At 33.9% G+C, this 21,825-nt stretch overlaps 1 protein-coding gene across 1 annotated transcript in view; it reads left to right on the top strand.

The window, feature by feature from the left end:
• Positions 1-21,825, top strand: part of LOC113511425 (neprilysin-4-like) — a 79,802-nt gene that overhangs the window by 9,952 nt on the left and 48,025 nt on the right. The window contains exon 2 of the mRNA XM_052895304.1: positions 15,106-15,173. Coding sequence (XP_052751264.1) covers positions 15,106-15,173 — 68 coding nt within the window. The remainder of the gene's footprint in view (positions 1-15,105; positions 15,174-21,825) is intronic.

The raw sequence follows: 21,825 nt of genomic DNA, 5'->3' as shown, positions 1-21,825 counted from the left end.
CTACCCGCGGGTCACGGTGACCAAGCAGTTAGCTATCATCATCTCTAACGCTTGTTTAGTTCTAAATCATCGTTGCTGTAAACACATTAAAGCAATCTATTATTACAGTTTTATATAATAGTTTAAATACTTGGTTTCAAAAACAAACAGTGATACTGATCAAGATTGGATTAATATGGTATGCATATAATATTATAACTTATAAATAAAGTATATATATCACAGAAATTTTTGAAGGATTTTTACATTTACCGTATTATTTATTTATTTTATAACATAACATAAATTACTTTTATTTTTTTATCACAAAAAAAAGTTAAACTTACGATACACAGTTTCCTATAAATGCATCTCTAACATTTATTTATATCTAAACAAAGTAAGTTATAATTAAAATAAAAGGAATTTAAAGCAATAAAGGTAATTATAAATAAATTAAAATCTATTCAGAAAATTAAAAATAAACATCATTACATCAACTAAACAGTATTTAGTTACTTACAGTTATTTTAAACTCTGTTTAGGTACTTAATGTATTAAATTATTTTTGTGGTAAGACCATTATTACATATATAGTTAAATATTCGTTATATTTTTTTTTATAATTATTATATATTTTTCAAAATAATAAGCAAGCTAATGACCTACTTATTTTTTTTACAAAATGATGTATGCCCCGGCATAGAATTGGCCACCCCTTTTTTCCGTGGGCGTCGTAAGAGGCGACTAAGGGAGATCAAGGAATGGTCAACAAGGTCCCTCTTAAAACATCTCTAAAAGCGTAACTGCGGTTGCCAACCCGCCTGATAAGCGTGACAGATACTGGAAAAACTCTTTTGGGGAAGGATTATGTCAACAAAAAAGAATAGACAAGGATAAATAATAAGTATGAGAATATAGCCTTAAAACAAACTCAAACTGCGCTGCAGGCTTCACACTTAGCTAACTTTGGTCATAATTACGTGCTTATATTTCCTCGTGTAGTCGCTACAACCACAATCATAATTATTATCAGCTGTTATCAAGCAGACGCTCGTTGTACGCACGCAAAGCGTGCATAATACTATTTTGATATTGACGTAACAATACCTATTAGTCTCGAGACGATTTGCCGGGTAAAACCCCATGATGTTCTACCTCTTCGCTGTAGTAGCAAGGTCACAGATTCACTTTCGCGTTCGGCGACGATGAACCATTTGAAAGTTGCTATCACAGTCTTCCTGTATTTATTTATTTATTAAAAAATTTTTCTCAAACATGCTTGGAAATGTAAGCATTATTTTGACAATCTTCTTAGAGATAAATCAAAAATAGCGTACTGGTCAGATACATGCGGGCAGCGGCCGGCAAAAGTTGTATGAAAATCCATATCTGTCGTGTTTTGCGGCCAGATAAATTACTATGTAAACTCATACCTGTCCTGTAATTAAAAAATGGAATGACCTTTTACTTCGAAACATAACTACCAAGGAGGTAACTAATAAAAGGTTTCATTTAAATTTCGAACTGGCTTGCAAATGACTCACGTATGGGTGCCTCGGCTACGCCTCGGCCCACGTTTGTACGTTCGTCCATCTAACCTCAGTTGCTGGCCGCTGCAGTAATGTACTATAACACACTGTGTAATTGTATGAAGGCGGACTTAACACCGAACGGTGTTCTCTACCAGTCAACCATTGGATAGACAGAGAAATAGATAGTGCATCCATGAATTCCAGTTCCTCTTTACGAGATCCGATAGAAGTTTTCCCACTATCCTCCAGAGAGAACGAAATGTTAGCAATGAAGACTAGCGACTCCATTGTTAGCAATATACCTTATCAAGTCGAAGTCTATGAGGTACCCAAAAAAATCATTGTAATAATGAAAAGCTAAGCGACTAGACTTTTCTCGCCAATTATGCCTTGTTGGTATTCCATCAGTGCGAATCAAATATTACAAAGGGAGTTATTTTTTATTTTAATCCATAAAAAAAAAAAACTCCTAAAGCATACAATAATAGACTAATTGATTATATATAAAACCTTCTCTGTCTTGAATCAAATTCAAAGAAATTATTTAATAAAAATAGTACGGTAGAAGTATTATCGTCTCGTGTAGCTTACAAAAGATTTGTCAAGGCAAATTTATAAACAAAATCACAGAGTTATTTCTCCTTTCTGTATTCAATCGATAAATATTTATATCTGTATAACTCAATACATTTTAGCCATCGACTGAAGTATTTACATTAAAATATATATAAAAAAAAAACATTTGTATCCAAACACTAATAAAACAAAGTAAAGAAGTACTTATTACTTTGCATTTAAATAAACGTAAAGCAACGAACAAAGTGTGACCATATAAGTGCACAAACTTATTTCCACTTACGTATATAAATAAGATTGTCTAATAAAGTGTTTGCTCATCTCTTGAATATTAATGCGTATGGCTGTTACAATAAAATTGTATGAATTAAGACAGATTTACACTGGAAATAAACAGAAGGGAAGCGGCAAGAAATGTAAGTTTTGCGCCATAGGTTTGTTTTAAATAGGGCCAGGTAGGCCGTGGTTACCACAACTTTTTTGATGATATTTTAAGAGGGACGCTGCTACCCATCCCTCTACCATAAGCTCCCTTGTCCTAGTGCCCTATTGTCATATTGTTATTGTTGTATTTATTATACTTATTAATATTATACAATAAATACGATACGTAGAGATGGATAGATATTTATTACTCTTTCACACAAAAACTACTAAATATATTTGAATGAAATTTAAATTTAAATATGTAGATTATATCCTAACTTAGTTTTTAAGATACTTTATGTACCGACTCACGCGGGTGAAGCTGCGAGATAAAGCTAGTCCTAACGCCAATGATTCCTAATAATGAGTTTTTTTTATACCATAAAGGTGGCAACCAAGCATACAGTCACTGTAGTCTATTGACGCCCGCAAACCTAATATACCCTTTTTGTGGAACCCTACCGTTACCAATATATATATATATATATATATATATATATATATATATATATATATATATATATATATATATATATATATATATATATATATATATATATATATATATATATATCATACATTACCCATACCTAATGGTCGCTACGATCGTTCTCTCTGAATCATGCATTCTATCGTGCCTACAGTATCCTCGATATCTCACGTGTTGCAGTTTCTTCCTTACAATACTTGTTATGCTACATACTAGGCACATCTTATGTCTCTTTTATAACCATAATGACGTGTATACATCGTTTATCATAATAATTACATCTGTTCTAAAGAAGCAGAATGCACAGAGCATTGACTAGGTTAATTAACAGTAAACATTTTCTTAGTACTTACCTGCTTTCAATGCCAGATTAATAAGTAGGTATGCAAATGCATCTATTTTTTTTTTAATGAATGAAATAGTAACCCCGCCTGCACTATCGGTATACGCTAACGAGGCTCCAGTGGGGGGTGATAAGTGAGGATGAAAGCAGGTCAGTGAGCTATCCTATCATAAAGAATTTACCACGATGGTTTCCAGGGGGAACCGCGTGGAGGTCGACCTGATAGGGTACATTGCTAGCAATGGAGCTGTTAGACCCCATCACTAACAATCCATTTCGCCCAAACGCATCTATTACACATATTATGTTCAGGTATAATTTGAAAATTATCATAAAACCAGTTCTTTAGGTATTTTGTGTGGTGTGATCACAAACATCAAGGAGATTTCAGATAATTATTGTCTAAATTGCTTTGTACACAACTTTTCTTCATCATCATTTTTAGCTGTACCTTTCCTGCACTAGATTACCCGCTAATTAATTTTCTCTCTAACTACACTGGGTTGGGGGGAAAGGGATTGTTAGCAATGGAGTTTGACAGCGCCATTGCTAGCAATATGCCTTATTAGGTTCCCCTCCACGTGGTTCCCCCTGGAAACGATCGTGAACAATTCTTGTTGAATTCGTCACGATGGGCTAACTGACCTGCTTCATCCTCATCTATCATTCTTCACTGGTGCCCCACCGGTGTATACCGATAGCGCGGGTGGGGATACCATTCCATTATCACCCATTAAAAAAAAATTACACTGGGTTAGCTGGAAGAGATCTATTTTAGAGATAAGCCCTCCCTTGCTAACAAGTTGTTAAACAAACCGCTGTATCCATTCCCTATCCATTGTAACAATTATCCCCTCCCCCCTATTAGGGGGAGAAGGGGATTGTTTGCCAGTAGTAGCCAGTATTGGCAAGTAGATTGGCAACTACAGCTAGGCTTTTGGTGATGTTTTAAGAGGGACGCTCCTCCCTATACTTCAACTATCAAGTTCTCTTAGTCGCCTCTTATGACACTTACAGGAAAGAAAGAGATGGCCCATTCCATACCAGGACTACACTTTTTTTACCATAGAATAATTGTTATCATTATTAGTTCCCTACAAGTCAAATAATAAATTTCCACAGGTCATGCACTATAGTTCCTTCTAGTTCAATGTATAACTTCAATGCACACGAGTTACTTCTAAGTTAGATAATCCTACCGCCGTATCTGTCGCCATTTGTTTGAAGCACACGTTCGCTTTCCCTCCAAAGAAGACGCTCGCCTCACAAATTGTGAACCTGTTACACAATTCTTCCGGCAACAATGACTAATGTCTTTAGACCTATGTCACTCAAGTCTCTTGGTCTTTAGTTCTCGGAATGGGTATAATAAATTGGATACGAGCGAGAAGATAATGGCCGGTACACGTTAATTGTTTATTTCGAAGTCAATAAAACAAGAAACGGCATTTCGGAAGTGCTGTGGGAGTCTTTCATTTATGTCTCACATGTATATTAATACATGTGTTTCGTAAAAAGGTTAGATTTAAAATATTTGAATTGAGAACGCGGAATCGTGTGTCTATGGTATAGACTTCGTCTCTCGTTTTTGACATAGACTTAATATAGTAACGACTTGAGATAAAATCTGCTGACATAATCGATTAATGAGATTTTTTTTTTAATTTGTTTACAATTGATGAAGATATTGTGGAATATACGAATACACACAAAAATGTAGATGAATTGGGAACCTTCTACTTTTAGAAGTCGTTTAAAATTAAAAAACTTTCTTGCCAGTCAGATACTGTGTTTCTACTACAATATTTCATAGTAATAATACGATTACGTCAATCATTATCTTGAACTTGAGATTTCTTTTTTGAAATCTGTTTCTTTGTAAACTGTGGCATAATTGTGGTTTTCTCTGTGTAAACCAATCGACCGCCGTCCGATTTGTCAACGGAGACATCGGCCATTTACTGAGAAAATCGGAAAAATGGCGGGAATTGCGTCAGCCGATGCCTGGATGGCGTAAATATGGAGGTCATGATTAGACCGAGAACTTGAGAGCGTCTAGTTATCCCTTGTGAGGTTTTTCTAATGAGTGTAAATGTAATGGATTACCATTTAATTACAGTGGCAGATTAAACGATGAAGATGCAGTTAGATGTGTTTGTAACAGTCGACTTAACAATGACTAGCATCCCTATTATGTACAGATACATCCACTAATTGGTATATTTATTCTCGAGGGCGTTATTTATAATTTGTACTGGTACGAAACAGGGCGAGTTAGCTAGTTTATAATAATTGCATAGGTAGGTAGGTAGACCAAGTCACTGAGGCATCGAAAGCAATATGCCAGCCCAACCACAATAAAGGGAAAGTTATACACAAACGTGAAATAGGTTCGTTCTCTCACGATTAAGCGAAATTTTAAATCTATCACTTGACAGTTGGACAGACACAATGGATATTGCACGGGCTCGTACGAAATAAGGCGATATGACCGTATCACTAAAGAATTGCAATCTACCTGTGACAAATTGAATAATTATTTAAATTACTTCCAAAAGAGGAGGTTTTGAATTAGTATGAGATCTTTTGTGGTTATGTTGCGAAGTATGTGAAGTAACATAATAAACAAACTGAGTTTCACATTTACTATATTAATAAGGCTATTATTAAAGGAAAGATTGTTAAATTCTATGTTATTTGTAATTTCATTTTTAGTATGAATCTATTTTTTTTATGGGTGAAAATGGTATGGTAACCCCGCCTGCGCCAATGGGATACGCTGGCGGAGCACCAGTGAAGGGTGATAGATGAGAATGAAAATCCATCATGATGAATTCATCAGGAATTAACCATGATAGTTTCCAGGGAGAACCGCGAGGAGGTCGACCTGGTTGGGTATATTGCTAGCAATAGGATTCTCAGTCTCCATTACTAACAATCCCTTTCCCCCATTTTGAATCTATTAATGCCTTAGTTTGCTATCTTCTATAGTTATCCTTATTAAATAAATAAATATATAAATAGATACATATTTTAAAGCCATAGGTCAGAATAGAAACGAAAATTGGTCTCTTTAGGTTATTATAAAGTTAAATAAGATACACGAGATGGTTTCAAACTAATAAGTGCAAATTTAAGTTAGATTCGTAAATTTTTGTCTAGCTATGATCTTATCCAATATATAGTATAAAGGAAACTTCAAAAGGGAAGATATTTTTACCGCCTCCTTTTTAAAGTCATTTATTTTATGATTACTTTGTAAATTTACAGGATTTATCCACATATTGATCTCGTGCTAACTTTATCAGTAATAATGTAACTGTTTTTGTAACAGATGAGAGCTTTGAGAAGTACGTGTGATATTACTTTAAAAGATAGAGTAAGAAACAGTGTGATTAGAGAGAAGTGTGGACTGAAAGACGATGTAGTGACAAAAATCGAAAAAGGAATGTTGCGTTGGTTTGGTCATTTGGAGAGGATGGATGAAAGAAGAATTACGAAAGAGATTTATCGAGCAAGAATGAATGGAGATGTCGGTAGGGGCCGCCCTAGACGGACATATGTCGACCAAATAGGCGACGTGCTGAAGAAGGGCCAGATTAAAAGTACCCGTAAGCGGCGAGCGTGTATGAAAAGATTGATGAATGTGGAAGAAGCGAAAGAGGTTTGTTTGAATCGAAGCATTTGGCGTTCCATTGTTTCTGCCTACCCTAATGGGAGATAGGCGTGACAGATATGTATGTATGTATGTATTTTGTAATGTAATCTAAACTATTTCACGATCAATTGTTTCAGTAATTTTTAATAGTTGTCATTGTTAACTTTAACCGCATCTCTTCCATGTCGTGTTAACACGTTTTAGCATATCAGTCTTATCTCATGCCATGTCTATAATTAACTTTGTATTTTTTTATTGTTGTCTGTTTTATTTTATACGTAAATAAATAAATACATTATTGATAACATAATAGAATTCTAAATAGAACATATCTACTCGCTAAATATTTTTATAATAATGAATGTAACAAACAACAAACTTGATTCACAATCGTTCAAAGATGCAGCGGCTTCCGATATACCTTTCAAATCAGCTGTGTTGGCGAATGATAAAAAAGTAAAAAAAAAAAAAACTGCATTAGAAAGAGTTACTGTTGTCTATAGACGAGGTAAGTGGAACACTACACACTAAACTGGCGCAGTGACATAACAGAGAGGTAATTTAATGTAGCTCAATAATACTTTACAACATTGGAATGGGTGTGATTTTAAGAGATTTTCAAAGGGACAAGATTATCAATTCTTCCATATGTTTTTTTTTTAATTAGACGATAGTTTTGCTAAACTTGGAGCCGGTTTTGATAATTCTTTTGCAATCGATACGTCTGTATGTGCTCGTATTGATTTTGTCGTGGGAAATTTTATTTTACGTTTATAAAATCCTTCTTGGTTTCTTCTTCTCTTTATAATACATTGGGCAAACGAGCATACGGCTACCCTGATGGTAAGTGATTACCGCTGCCCATGATCATCCGTAACACCAGAGGCATTGCAGGTGTGCTGCCGGCCTTTTAAAAAGGGAAACATATTTTTGTAAATAGTCATTTTAAATCTAACTCCATGTATTCACTGGATAGTATTTGCCTACACTTTTTTATATCTTATTATATCCATAGCGGATATTACGTGATAAAGTTAAAATGGTTTGCATGTTTTGTTAACATTCTGACAATATCTTATACCACTATTTTAAATGTACCGTTAAAAACTTTTGTTAAAACGGCAATGATTTTTCCAAAACGATTATGTTTCACAACAAAAAATCATAATTTAATTAATATATTGTTGTTTTTATTTACTTTATTTCATACTGTATAATTATGTTAAAGTAAATGCTGTGAATACCTTTAATAGGCGTGTGCATTAATATTGTATTATATTTAATGTTTGTTATATGTGTTATAATACAATATGATGTTGGTGTTCCTTTAAATGAATAAATAAATATATATTGGTTGCAAAAAGAATTATTAAAATAATATTGTCTCAGTTATATTAAAATGTACACAAATTTTAAACCTAAGAGGTTTAATTTTCATGAATTACATGGGGTCGATGAAGTATATTCCATCTTCCATTAATCTGTATTTACACTAGTATCAGTACTGTATCAATTTTGTTACGATTTTTGTTGCTATTTGTTTTATGAAATAAAATAATCTTATTATTCATTCTCTTTCTGAATACGGAAAAGTATCTACTATAATTTAAACTGCAAACAAGCTGACGGCCCACCTGATGGAAAGTGGTAATCGTCGCCTATAAACATGAGCAGTACCATGGACATAACAGAGTATACAGTTTCGCTCATGATACCCCCCCTGTGTTGCCATTCCTGAGGACTCAGGTATAATTCCTCTGTGTCCTGTTTATTCACGCCGTATCCTACCCTTCAAACCGAAACACAGCAATGCAAACACAATTGCTTCACGGTATAAACACGAAAAATTCATTAATATTAAAATACATTACCAATCTTTTTAATAAATTTTGAATTTAATATATAAAATATATTATATAATTTTGTCTATTTAAAAATTGTACACCGCTCTACCCGCTGACACTGATGCTCCTTACCACTTTGGGTGTTGCTGGAAGAGAACTCTTTTAGAGTTAAGCTTGCCATTGTACATTTGATTACCTCTGTCATATTTTTATAACTAATGTGTACAATAAAGTATTTAAATAGATAAAATAAAATAGAAAATATATCTTATTTAGAATTGAATTCATTTATTTGCTAGAATAAGGTACACTTTTATATATGTTACTCCGCCACAAGGATTAAAATTCATTGATCAAAAAAATTAAAATATATTTATATTCCATATACAGATTTTTTTATCAGAAATAACTAGTATGCTTTGTAAATACTTAGCATATAACATCCAACTATAAAATACATGGTCTGCTGGACACAGCTCTATGGTAAAAAGTTTCACAGCCGACCGTACCGTCCACTTTAAAGGTTGTTTATAAACTTAATTATGTTCGTAACAATATTTAATAGATATTAAAATGATAAGAAGACACACAGTTCAACTGCATTTTACTATATTATACTTGTAGAAATTCATTCAACAATTCATGTAATAGTGGTACAATAAAATGTTAAAAGTTTTTTGTATATAAGTATACATAGATATATGTATATATAATAATATCAGCCTTTAACTGTCCATTGGGGGCTTTTTCCAGTACTTACTTAGATTGGCAACCGCAGTTAGGCTTCTAGAGATGTTTTAAGAGGGACGCTACTGCCCATCCCTCGCTCTCCCTTAGTCGCCTTTACGACACTCACGACGTTTCAAATGGTGGCCTATTCTATGCCAGCGATATGTGTATATCATTACATAATTTCTCCACTACTGATTTTGTTAGGGAATGATTTGGGAATATCTACCCAGTTTTTTTTTATGGGTGTAAATGGTATGGTAACCCCGCCTGCGCTAACGGGATACGCTGGCGGAGCACCAGTGAAGAGTGATAGATGAGAATGCAAACAGGCCAGTTAGCTCATCATGATGAATTCATCAGGAATTAACCATGATAGTTTCCAGGGAGAACCGCGATGAGGTCAACCTGGTTGGGTATATTGCTAGCAATGGGATTCTCAGTCTCCATTACTAACAATCCCTTTTCCCCCTATATCTACCCATTATTGGTCTTATTATTATTTCCCTCATAGAAAGATACAATTACATAAAGTACTAAAAGGAGTTACTCTTTCGTGAAATAAAATCTTTAATTACATTACGGAGGTCAAAACGTTTAACTTAACAATGAAATCTTGTTTTTCTTTTCTTTTATTTTTTTTTCTTGTTTTAGTTATTTGTAAAATTAATTAAACCTATTATTATATATTACCTACTACTATTATAACTACATATATAGTGAACTTATTTCTAATGTCTTCTAAATCTTATATACATTCTTATATAATGTAAACTTTAACATTTTTAAAGGTAAGAAACAAAGAAAGTAAAGAGTTGTCTACGAAAGAATTATTAAGATTTGAGACAGATATTACTGGGTACAGAGGAATAACACCCGAGTCCTCAGGAATGGCAACCCATTGGGGGTATCATGGGCGAAACAGTATACTCTGTTATGTCCATGGTACTGCTCATGTCTGTAGGCGACGGTTACCACTTTCCATCAGGTGGGCCGTCAGCATGTTTGCAATTCTAAGTTGTATAAAAAAAAACTAAAACAAATACTTTTTTATTTTCGTTATTTGCTCTAAAAATATTATGTCTACCTATGTAGAATGAATGAGAGAATTAAGAAATTTAATGAAAACTATATAATTGTTCCCTTCAAAGTCTGATACAGGTTACGAAGATTAACAATGTGTACACAAAAACAAAAAATACATAAATGGAGGATAAAGAGGCAACAACAGGCGACCTTGTAGCTAAAAAACGATCTCTTCCATACAACCTTAGGATGGAGAGGAATAATTGCAATTATGTTTGTAAAATAATGAAATATTTTCATGTCCCCGAAAGGAACCCCATAATATTTAATGTAGTACAGCCTGGTAGCGTTGTCTGGTATTCTGTCAGCCTTGTCTGACTTTATTATTGTATTTGCTTTTTGTTCTTTATTTTCGCGTACAAAAACTAACAACATCCAGTTGGGCATTGTTTAAACTGGATGTAGATTAATATTTCTTATCTAATTACCAAAAGACAATTGAACAATGACATTATTTTATTTTCAACAAGTTAAATTTATCTTCGTACATTAATAACATGAAATACTGTTCCTTAAAAAAAAACATTTAAACATAAACAGGTGGTCGACCATGAAATGAAATTCCGAAATTTCGGGCCCAATTTCGTGTTTTTGTTCGTATCAAAATCGCGCCAGTAAATGGAACTTAACGTTTCGTTCATCATAAATCCTATTCTAATAGTCCAATGGAACGATATTTTAACATTTAATAATTTTAAACGGCATGTATTATGTAAATTTAACATCAAATTTCTGTTTCGTTCGTCCCCGAATTTTCGGAAAATACTTCATGATAGGCCCTCAAATTAGAAATGTATTTTTATTATTTATTTATTATTATTTCTTACCATAAACAATTTAGAACTTAATATCTATAACTTGCAAAACATTTTAACAATGTAATTTGTGGGAACTGGTGCCTGTACTAGGTGTTAAACCTGTATTACAAGTCACTAGGACCCTTACCCCGAACAGAAAATCACCACGAGAAGCACTATCAATAATAATTGTTGAATAAATTATAAATAGATAAAAAAAAACTGTTTCACTTGTTGTGGTTTGCTGGATTAAATAAACACTTTTAATTATTTTTATTTTTCGGTTCATATTTTTATTATTAACTTTTAATTTATAAGAATCATATCGTCATATCAGGTATTAACTGTCCACTGCTGAACATAAGTATCCCACATAAGGAGGGTCTTGCCAGTAGTTGCCACGATTAGTAGGCGGGTTTTTTTTTTTTAATTGATGATAATATAATGGCAATCCCGCCTGCGCTATCGGTATACACCGGCGGGGCACCAGTGAGGGATGACAGGTGAGAATGAAGCAGGTCAGTTAGCCCATTCTGACAAATTCAACAACGAATCAATCATGATGGTTTCCAAGGGGAACCGCGTGGAGGTCGACCTAATAGGGTTTATTGCTAGCAATGAGGTTGCTAATCCCCATTACTAACAATCCCTTCTCCCCCCTAGTAGGCGGGTTAGCAACCGCAGTTAGGATTTGGCAGTGTTTTAAAAGGGACGCTGCTGCCCATCCCTTGCCCTCACTTAGTCGGCTCTTACGACACCCGCGGGAAAGGAAGGGGTGGCCCATTCTATGCTGGGACCACACGACGATTTAATTCATAAATAAATATAATATTAATAAAATATTTTTATTACTATTTTTTGATCATTGTTAAGTGTTTTCGTAAATAGCTAAAATAATTAATACGAAAAGCGTGTATATTATAAATAAATGACAAAATGAATCGCTAAAATCAGTTCATGCTTGCTGACATAATCGTGTAACATAGTCACAATAAAATTTATACAACTTGAGAATCTTTGCCTTTTGAGAGTCACTTAAAAACACATTAATCACCAGGTAAATGTTTATAAACTATTGTAAAGAGAAATTATTTATAAGATTCTTTATTTCTAATACTTAAACTGAAAAAAAAATTCTAAAAAGACAATTTTAATTTTTTTTCTTTCATAGAAAGTTACATTATTAGCAAGTAATATGGATAGTAATTTATATTCAAAACCCATACGAATCCGGGGCCAATTACTAATGTTATAATTGTCTAATTTAATTTATCATCCGTACCTACACTCACTTGGCTATTAACATTGGAAAGGCTTACGATACGAACGTTTTGCAACATTTTATTAGTTTTACCAAGTTGTCTCGCGGTCTGATCACTGATGCAATCTTATATGCACTTGTGAGTTGCCGCTAGAACTTCTACTGTTAAAAAACCTATTACTTATTTACTAAACTCAATATGTAATTAACTCAATAACTTACAATGTAACATAAATTATACTTCTCAATATAATCAATTAAACAATACATTAAATTCTTTATTTGGCAGACAGCAGACGATACTATACCTAAATATAAAAAGTACCATTGTATTTTATTTATTTATTAAATACAATAAATTTACAACAGCGAGTACATTGGAGCCCGCACTAGGCGAATCTGTATCGCGGGAGTCCTTAAGATATTACCAAGACACGGTGATTTACAAATAAATTTATATTGTATTTATTCATATCCATATATAGGTTTTTAAATGGATGATAATGGAATGGTAACTCCGTCTGCATTATCGGTATAACTTGCGGGGCAGCAGTAAAGGCTGACAGGCGATGATGAAGCAGCTAAGTTAGCCCATCGTGATGAAATCAACAAGAATTAATAGAGGAAATTTCAAATATATAGTTTACTAATAAGAATTACAATCTGAATGTATTTTCATTTTAACTCAACAAACTCAATAAAAGTCGATTGCTTGGGTACCTCTGTCCCATTCGTGTTTCAACCGTGAAGCAGTTGTGTTTACATGGCTGTGTTTCGGTTTGAAGGGTGGATATGGCGTGAATTTACTGGGTACAGAGGAATAACACCTGAGTCCTCAGGAATGGCAACGCATGGGGGGTATCATGGGCGAAACAGTATACTCTGTTATGTCCATGGTACTGCTCATGTCTATAGGCGACGGTTACCACTTTCCATCAGGTAGGCCGTCAGCTTATTTGCCATTCTAAGTTGTATAAAAAAATACATAAGTGGTTATCTACTTTTGAAATCCACGCATACAAAGTTGCAGACAAAAGTTAGTTCAAAACAAATTTATAAATAAAAAATCACATAAATTGTAACAGTGACACTCAAAAATAAATAAAGTACATTAAATAATGTAATGCAAATCATTTGTACACGAAATTAGGCTAATCGCCCGGCGTCACGGCGAAATGCCGTAACAGATGCGCGCGCGCATATTGTCCGCTACGTGGATTATCTCATCTCATTGACGGGCCCATTGTTTCACCACAATGGCCGACATGCTGATATCATAATTAGGATTTACAAATGTCATTCGGCGTAACTAGATTACTATCGAGATGTATTTAGTCGGTATACAAAAAAAAAAAAACAATGTTTTTTATCTTTTTTTCGCTATACTTATTTGTTTAAACTTTATTGACCAATAAAATGTGATAAAAAAACGGACTTAATACTATAGGCATTTTCTACCAGTCAACCTTAATTTTTTTTTATACAACTTAGAATATATATATATATATATATATATATATATATATATATATATATATATATATAGACATGAGCAGTACCATGGACATAACAGAGTATATATGTTTCACCCATGATATATATGCGTTGCCATTTCTGAGGACTCAGATGTTATTCCTCTGTACCCAGTAAATTCACTGCCATATCCCACCCTTCAAACCGAAACACAGCCATGCAAACACAACTGCTTCACAGAGTGCAGAGACTCGACGGCGGTTTAAAAAAAAATAACACTTATTCATCATACCAGGTATGAATCTTCCACTGTTGGATATTAGATCTCCTCCTATTTTTTAATAATAATTCATTTAATACAGCCATTCCTGAGAACTCAAGTGTTATTAGATGAGGATATAATTATATTACCTATTACCTAGTAACTAGGTTTTATTTTAAATATCTTGCTTTTACGTTCCCCGAAATAACTTTCACGTGCGTATTAAAGTACGTGTAGATTAAAAAATCTACTAATCTTTATAGAAGACTAGCTATTACTAGCGACTTCTCATATAGTACGTGTAATTTTTTATAGTGATATTTTCAAATTTCATTTCATCAACGCCTTAACCAAAATAGGGCGTTCAAGCGCTATAAGATAACAAACAAAGTAATTTTAGCTTAGAATAAGAGCTTAGAGTCTTGGCACAAATATATATATATATATATATATATATATATATATATATATATATATATATATATATATATATATATATTTATAAATAATAATAATAAATTGTACTAATGAATAAATAAATTAATATTTTCAGTATGGTTCCATAGAGAAATTTTATCAAAAATAATACAATGATGAATTATTTGTGTAATATATTCTTAAGTTAATGTTTCATTTTTCGTTGCAGGTGAAAGATGTGGACGCCGAGAGCCATCATTCCGGGAAACTGCCGGACAGTAAACTTGAAGAGAAGTTGTAAGTGTTGGAGTTATTTATTAATCTTGTTGTAGTTGTTTATACTCGGGTCACAAAGGTAATTGCCTTTATGCAATGAAGTACACAGCAAAAGTGACAGAAAAAGTGAAATGAAATATTTGAATTTAAATACAAAATTAACAGCTTGTTGCGCCGTGTTAGTATGAGAGGGTCAAAAATATTTATATAATTTACCAATCTATGTTGTTTAGTGGCGCACAATATCAATTGAAGAACGCTGAATACTCCTTTAAAATAATACTATTTATTAATAATAAACAAACATAAAAAATGCAATCGAATTAAGAACCTCCTTTCTTGAAGTCGGTTGAAAAAGATATAATTCATCTATAATTCTTACAATGAGTTATTTTATTATGTCTCGGATAAGTGACACCGGCGCTGAAATGTAGGAAGCGGCGCGGTGTGGTGGACCACATCGTTAGAGTCGCGGTGCATCGTTCCGACCCGCGGCGTTGTGCAATCGAGATTGCATCGCCGCCGCAGCTGGTGTGCGAACATTCATTTAACGGATTAACCGAACACTAATTAAAGTAAAGTTGACGATTAAAATCGCTGACTAATTTAATTAAATGTCTGGCAGGGGGAAGCACAAAAGATCCCGATGGGTCGACGTGCAACGGCTTAGCTAACCCCGTATCCGAATATAACTAAATGTCTCTAAATACTCGGTAAATTTAAAATTTTATTTATATCGATCAGCCTTTAACAGTTCACTGGTCAACATAAGCCTCCCCCTTCGGGGCTTTTCCAGTAGTTGCCACGTTCGGCAGGCGGATCGGTAACCGAAGTTAGGCCTTGTAAATGTTTTAAGAGAGACGCTGCTGCCCATCCCTTGCCCTCCCTTAGTCGCAAAAACTATACAATATTCCTTGTGGGTAGTAAAATAAAGACTATTATTATTAAATATATTTTTTTTTTCAATTAAGAATTTAATTAGTACCATATTGAGTAGGACATACAGAGTTCAAAAGTGAATAAATAAACGCACATATTTCTGGGTAATTTGCGCCATAATTCCAGGTAGGTTGTAATTGAAGCATGGGAAATGTAGGCAATTAGAAATATGTATTCGAAACTAAACAATGGCCGGACAAAAACTGCGACACAAACGATTGACAAGTTTCCGATGCAGTTGACGTTTAGGGGTCTGCACGTTTAGTTGTTGGAACAAATCGAACATTAAAGTATTCTAGGGTTCGGTATTTTAAAAAGAAAATCCACAAAAAGTTAAATGGAAAAGTATAAATTTGTGGTACAAAAAAAAAATAACAATTATTGGGGCATGTGTGTGTTGGTTTGCCCTTGCAGATTGGGCAATTCCAAGTTTACTTTACTAGGTTTTCAGTAATAACGTATTTGTTCTTGATTCAAGTATAATTTTAATACGCAAGCATTGAAATATATGTTTACAATATGTTTTTTATATAAGTATGAAAGGAAGAGGTGACGGTACATATAATCCAGTAAAATATGACGAATGACTTGAAGGTAGCTGCTGGTTGAAAGGTTGTCGCAATTTGCTCCACACTTCACGATCCTTGCAGCAACCATCTTATCTTATATTCGCATATGGGGTCAGCTAAGCCGTTGCACGTCGACCCATCGAGATCTTCTGTGTTTCCCCCTGCCTTATACCATCATTTCATAGATCTTATGTGTTACCCTAACGATATCCCGCGGTTTAAGATATCTGTAATCCCCTGGCTCTGGATAAGCTGTGCAGCAACCATAGATTATGCAGTAATAACAATACTTTTTAATAAAATAAAAAAAAAAAACCAAAAAGGTGAGCCGAATACGATGATCACACTGATAGATGGAGTAAACATTGTCGTTTCCAAAAAATTCGTCAAAATTTGATCCGAATTGGAAGAAATATCGCATAACATAGTAAAAAAAAAAAACATACAGATGAATTGAAAGATTCTTCTTTTTTAAAGTTGATTAGAAATAATAATATCGTAAGTAATTCACTAACAGCATTTTATACAATAAAAGATTACAGGCTGTTCCATAAGAAGCCAAATTTAGTTTAAATTAACATTGGATTCATTTAGAGTGTCTATATAAAATCAGTAATAATCAATCGATTCATTCTATCAATCAATCGATATTTTATTAATACATCAGCAATCATCAACTTCTTGATGTCCAGTATGATTGAATCATCATGGTCGTGTTCATTATTACCTTGCTTGAACTTTCGTTAAGCTTTGCTGAAACAGCAGTTGACTTACTTGTTAATATAATCCATTTAATACTATATAGTTAAAGCTAGATAATTTAAAATTAAATGAATATTAAATAAAATTCCAAATATTTTTTTAAATTAAATAAAAAACAGAAATCACATTAGTATCATGATATTACTACGATAATATTTTACATCGACACGTTATATGTACTTGTAACTAAGTTGTACATAGTTACGTGACTGCAGGAAATTGATGGATTAGATACGTTTATAAAATTAATATACTTACATGCACAATCGGTTACGGAACCCAAGTTGTAATACACGCGACGCTCTTTCCACATTTTTCATCTTTTAGCTTTCCTGATTTTTTTTTTACTTCTAAGGTGGCAAACAAGTATATGGCCCACCTGATGGTAAACGGTTAATGTTGCCTAGTAACGTATTTTTTTTTAATGGGTGATAATGGAATGGTAACCCCACCCGCGCTATCGGTATACACCGGCGGGGCACCAGTGAAGGATGATAGGTGAGAATGAAGCAGGTCAGTTAGCCCATCGTGACGAATTCAACAAGAATTGTTCACGATGGTTTCCAGGGGGAACCACGTGGAGGTCGACCCGATAGGGCATATTGCTAGCGATGTCGAACTCGATTGCTAACAATCCCTTTCCCCCCCTATCAGAGGTATTATGCGGGCATTGCTGACCCTGAAGAAATCTCTTTATACCCCTTTTGAAGAATACAAAGCTGTAGTCTCTTGGGAAAACCTTGGCAGGAAGTTCATTCCATAACCTGAGTGTTAGTGTGAGAAAACATCTCTGAAACCGCGTTGTACGCGACCATTTAGGCTGTTCTTTATATTAGACCTATACTATTATTACAATCTTAATCTAATCTTATCTGTAATAATTTTTTTTTGCAACTTAGAATGGCAAACAAGCTGACGGCCCACCTGATGGAAAGTGGTAACCGTCGCCTATAAAATGGTGGTTTTATATCATTATGCTTACGGTTAGTGATGCGCATGCGCAAAAATTGCACTAATAATTATTGGTGAATACCATATACATAATATATTACTTTGTATTTTATTCGTCATTTTTTTTTCGTTCCTCTTGTTTGTTCATATTTTTTTTTTGTTAACTCCCATTTTTATTGCTTTGTGTACAGCGCCTTGTATCTATATTGTTGCTACTTGTGAAAACCTATTAGTGGCTTATTTTGTGATCCTAAACTGTATCTTTTTGCTCTAGTGTAGCCCTATATATATATATATAATATATATATATATATATATATATATATATATATATATATATATATATATATATATATATATATATATATATATATATATATATATATATATATATATATATATATATATATATATATATATATATATATATATATATATATATATATAACCAGATCGTGTATAAAATTTTATTCAAATCCATTCAATAGTTTTTGCGTGAAAAAGTAATAAACACGTATTCATAAACTTTCGCGTTCATGTTATTAGTAGTATGTGTGAGACATTTGGCAATTTACTACATAGTTGCAAATTCATATAAAAATAATTAAAATATGAAAATCGTACCTCAAATATATCAAATCTTGTTCGCTTCGAATTTTTTTCAATCGCTCAATTATTTTTCAATGTAATACCTACCGGTTTAACTTAAATGTAATAAGATCGAGAAAGCTCGACTAGTTGCGGGATCAATTCGGAACCATTAATCATAAGCAGCAATGATGCCAATACAAGCAATTATTATTTGAATATGATGGTCATATTTTAATAACATTGATATACCAGAGGGAGACTTTGTACAAAAGTCGATTGGTGAAGTCGAAGGGTGATAAAGGCGTGAATTTATTGGGTACAGAGGAGTAAATTTATACACCTAAGTCCTCAGGAATGGCAACGCATGGGGGGTATCATGGGCGAAACAGTATACTCTGTTATGTCTATGGTACTGCTCATGTTTATAGGCGACGGTTACCACTTTACATCAGATGGGCCGTCAGCTTGTTTGCCATTCTAAGTTGTATAAAAAAAAAATCAATAACTTAGGTATTTTTATACTTAACACAGGCCTTGCTTAGAAGTCGTGACGGCGGTGATATTACTGCTTATTATCTAAAATATCATCCCAGTATGAGGAACGTTTCCGCTCCGCAAACAATTTAAATATCCTAGACACAGTCGTGAAATGTAGGCCATGTTGTCGGAAGCTGTTTTGAATAGATAGTCGAGCCTGTAAGGTCGTTTGACTCGGTACTTACTTGCTATAAACCCATGGCTTTCCATCTGCGTGCGTTAATTTCATATTGTTGTAAATTCAAATAGAGATTTTAGTGAAGCATAAGCTCGGCAGGGAGCTCGTTCCAAAGCCTGAGGGTTGGCGAGAGAAAGTATTTCTGACATTCTCTTCTTGTAGGAAGTGTATATACAGAGGCGGACATTGAATTTCTGAAATGACGATGAGCCAATAATCAAAATAATTGAACACGACTGCGACAAGACGTTACGAAGATTAATATATCCTATAATGATGCATCTCGCGCTCACAATGCAATAAATTTTGCATATAATTGCTGGTACACGCCCGATCGTCACTTTATCCACGTGACTGTATGTGGCAACCATTAACACCGATATTTATTTATTTATTTAAAAAAAATTTATAACATAGTAATATGGCCAGTAACAGGTTTTTTTTTAAATTAAATTCTGTAGATTATGTAATTATTATATGAAGATTACTACTAAACCGATGTCTTCGTCTTTTCAACCGACTTGAAAAAGAAGAATACTCAATTTGATCCCATTTTTTATGTTTCTTACCTTAGTAACTGATATTGTTAGTTATGAACCGTTTGGATCCTACCAGAGGGACTGTACAAAAGTCGATTGCTTGGGTACCTCTGTCCCATTCGTGTTTCTACCGTGAAGCAGTTGTGTTTGCATGGCTGTGTTTCGGTTTGAAGGGTGGGATATGGCGTGAATTTACAGGGTACAGAGGAATAATACCTGAGTCCTCAGGAATGGCAACGCATGGGAGGTATTATGGGCGTAACAGTATACTCTGTTATGTCCATGGTACTGCTCATGTCTATAGGCGATGGTTACCACTTTCCATCAGGTGGGCCGTCAGCTTGTTTGCCATTCAAAGTTGTATAAAAAAATTCAAACAAATAAAGAATGTCACTTAAAAACCATCTATGTTTATTGTTTAATTTGTCAGCTTGGCTCGTTCAGACCGCACGCACATTATCCTCGGGATGACATGGCGGTATGCAAATTATTTAGTAAGAAAGAACATGATTTTGACAATTGTGTTCACTTGCCTACTTAGAATACCTGTGACTAATAGGTATACGGGGTTTTACTGAATACTTGTTAATAAAAACTTTGTTCGTAATCACATTAATATATGCACTCACTATTTATAATTATTAACCATTGTTTTAGAGATTTATAAATTGCCTGTGAATTTTATATATATTCTTTATTGCATATATATTCTCTGTACCATTCGTGTTTCTACCGTGAAGCAGTTGTGTTTGCATGGCTGTGTTTCGATTTGAAGAGTGGGATATGGCAGTGAATTTACTAGGTACAGAGGAATAACACCTGAGTCCTCAGGAATGGCAACGCATGGGGGGTATCATGGGCGAAACAGTATACTCTGTTATGTCCATGGTGCTGCTCATGTCTATAAGCGATGGTTACCACTTTCCATTAGGTGGGCCGTCAGCTTGTTTGCAAGTTTCAAGTTGCATAAAAAAAGCAATTTAATTATTTTGCTTTAATTCCTTCATTATCATTATCATCATACCAGCCGTTATCTGTCCCTTGCTGAACATAGGCCTCCCCTATTAGCAGGTATTGCCAATAGTTGCCACGATTGGCAACCAGGTGGGCAACCGTAGTTAGGTTTTTGTGATGTTTAAAGAATCCCTCTGTAACGCTGCACATATTTCGGCTATTAAGGTCCCTTAGTCACATCTTACGACGCTCACGGGAAAGAAAGGGGTAGCTCATTCGATGCCAGGACCACAGTTTTATTTCCTTAGTCACATCTTATGATAATGTGAGGATGATAAGACAAAAGAAATGCTGATAAAAGAAGTATAGAAGACATGTACAAAACCTTGTGGTAAAAATACATCATAGATCTTGACTGAATTGGAGATAATAGACTCGAGAAACTTTGGCGAGCTGCCTAACCTTATACATACCTTTAATCGAATAATTAATATTCTTTATTTATTTATTTATTTATTCATAGGAAAACCAGGGCTACACTAGAGCAAAAAGATACAGTAAGGATCACAAAATAAGCCACTAATAGGTTTTCACAAGTAGCAACAATATAGATACAAGGCGCTGTACACAAAGCAACAAAAATAGGAGTGAAC

This window comes from Galleria mellonella, unplaced genomic scaffold (assembly GCF_026898425.1).
Source record: "Galleria mellonella isolate WM207_F2 unplaced genomic scaffold, CSIRO_AGI_GalMel_v1 utg270, whole genome shotgun sequence".
In the NCBI taxonomy this organism is placed as follows: Eukaryota; Metazoa; Arthropoda; class Insecta; order Lepidoptera; family Pyralidae; genus Galleria; species Galleria mellonella.
Note: the sequence above shows the minus strand (reverse complement) of the source record. Positions and strands in the feature narration are given on the sequence as shown.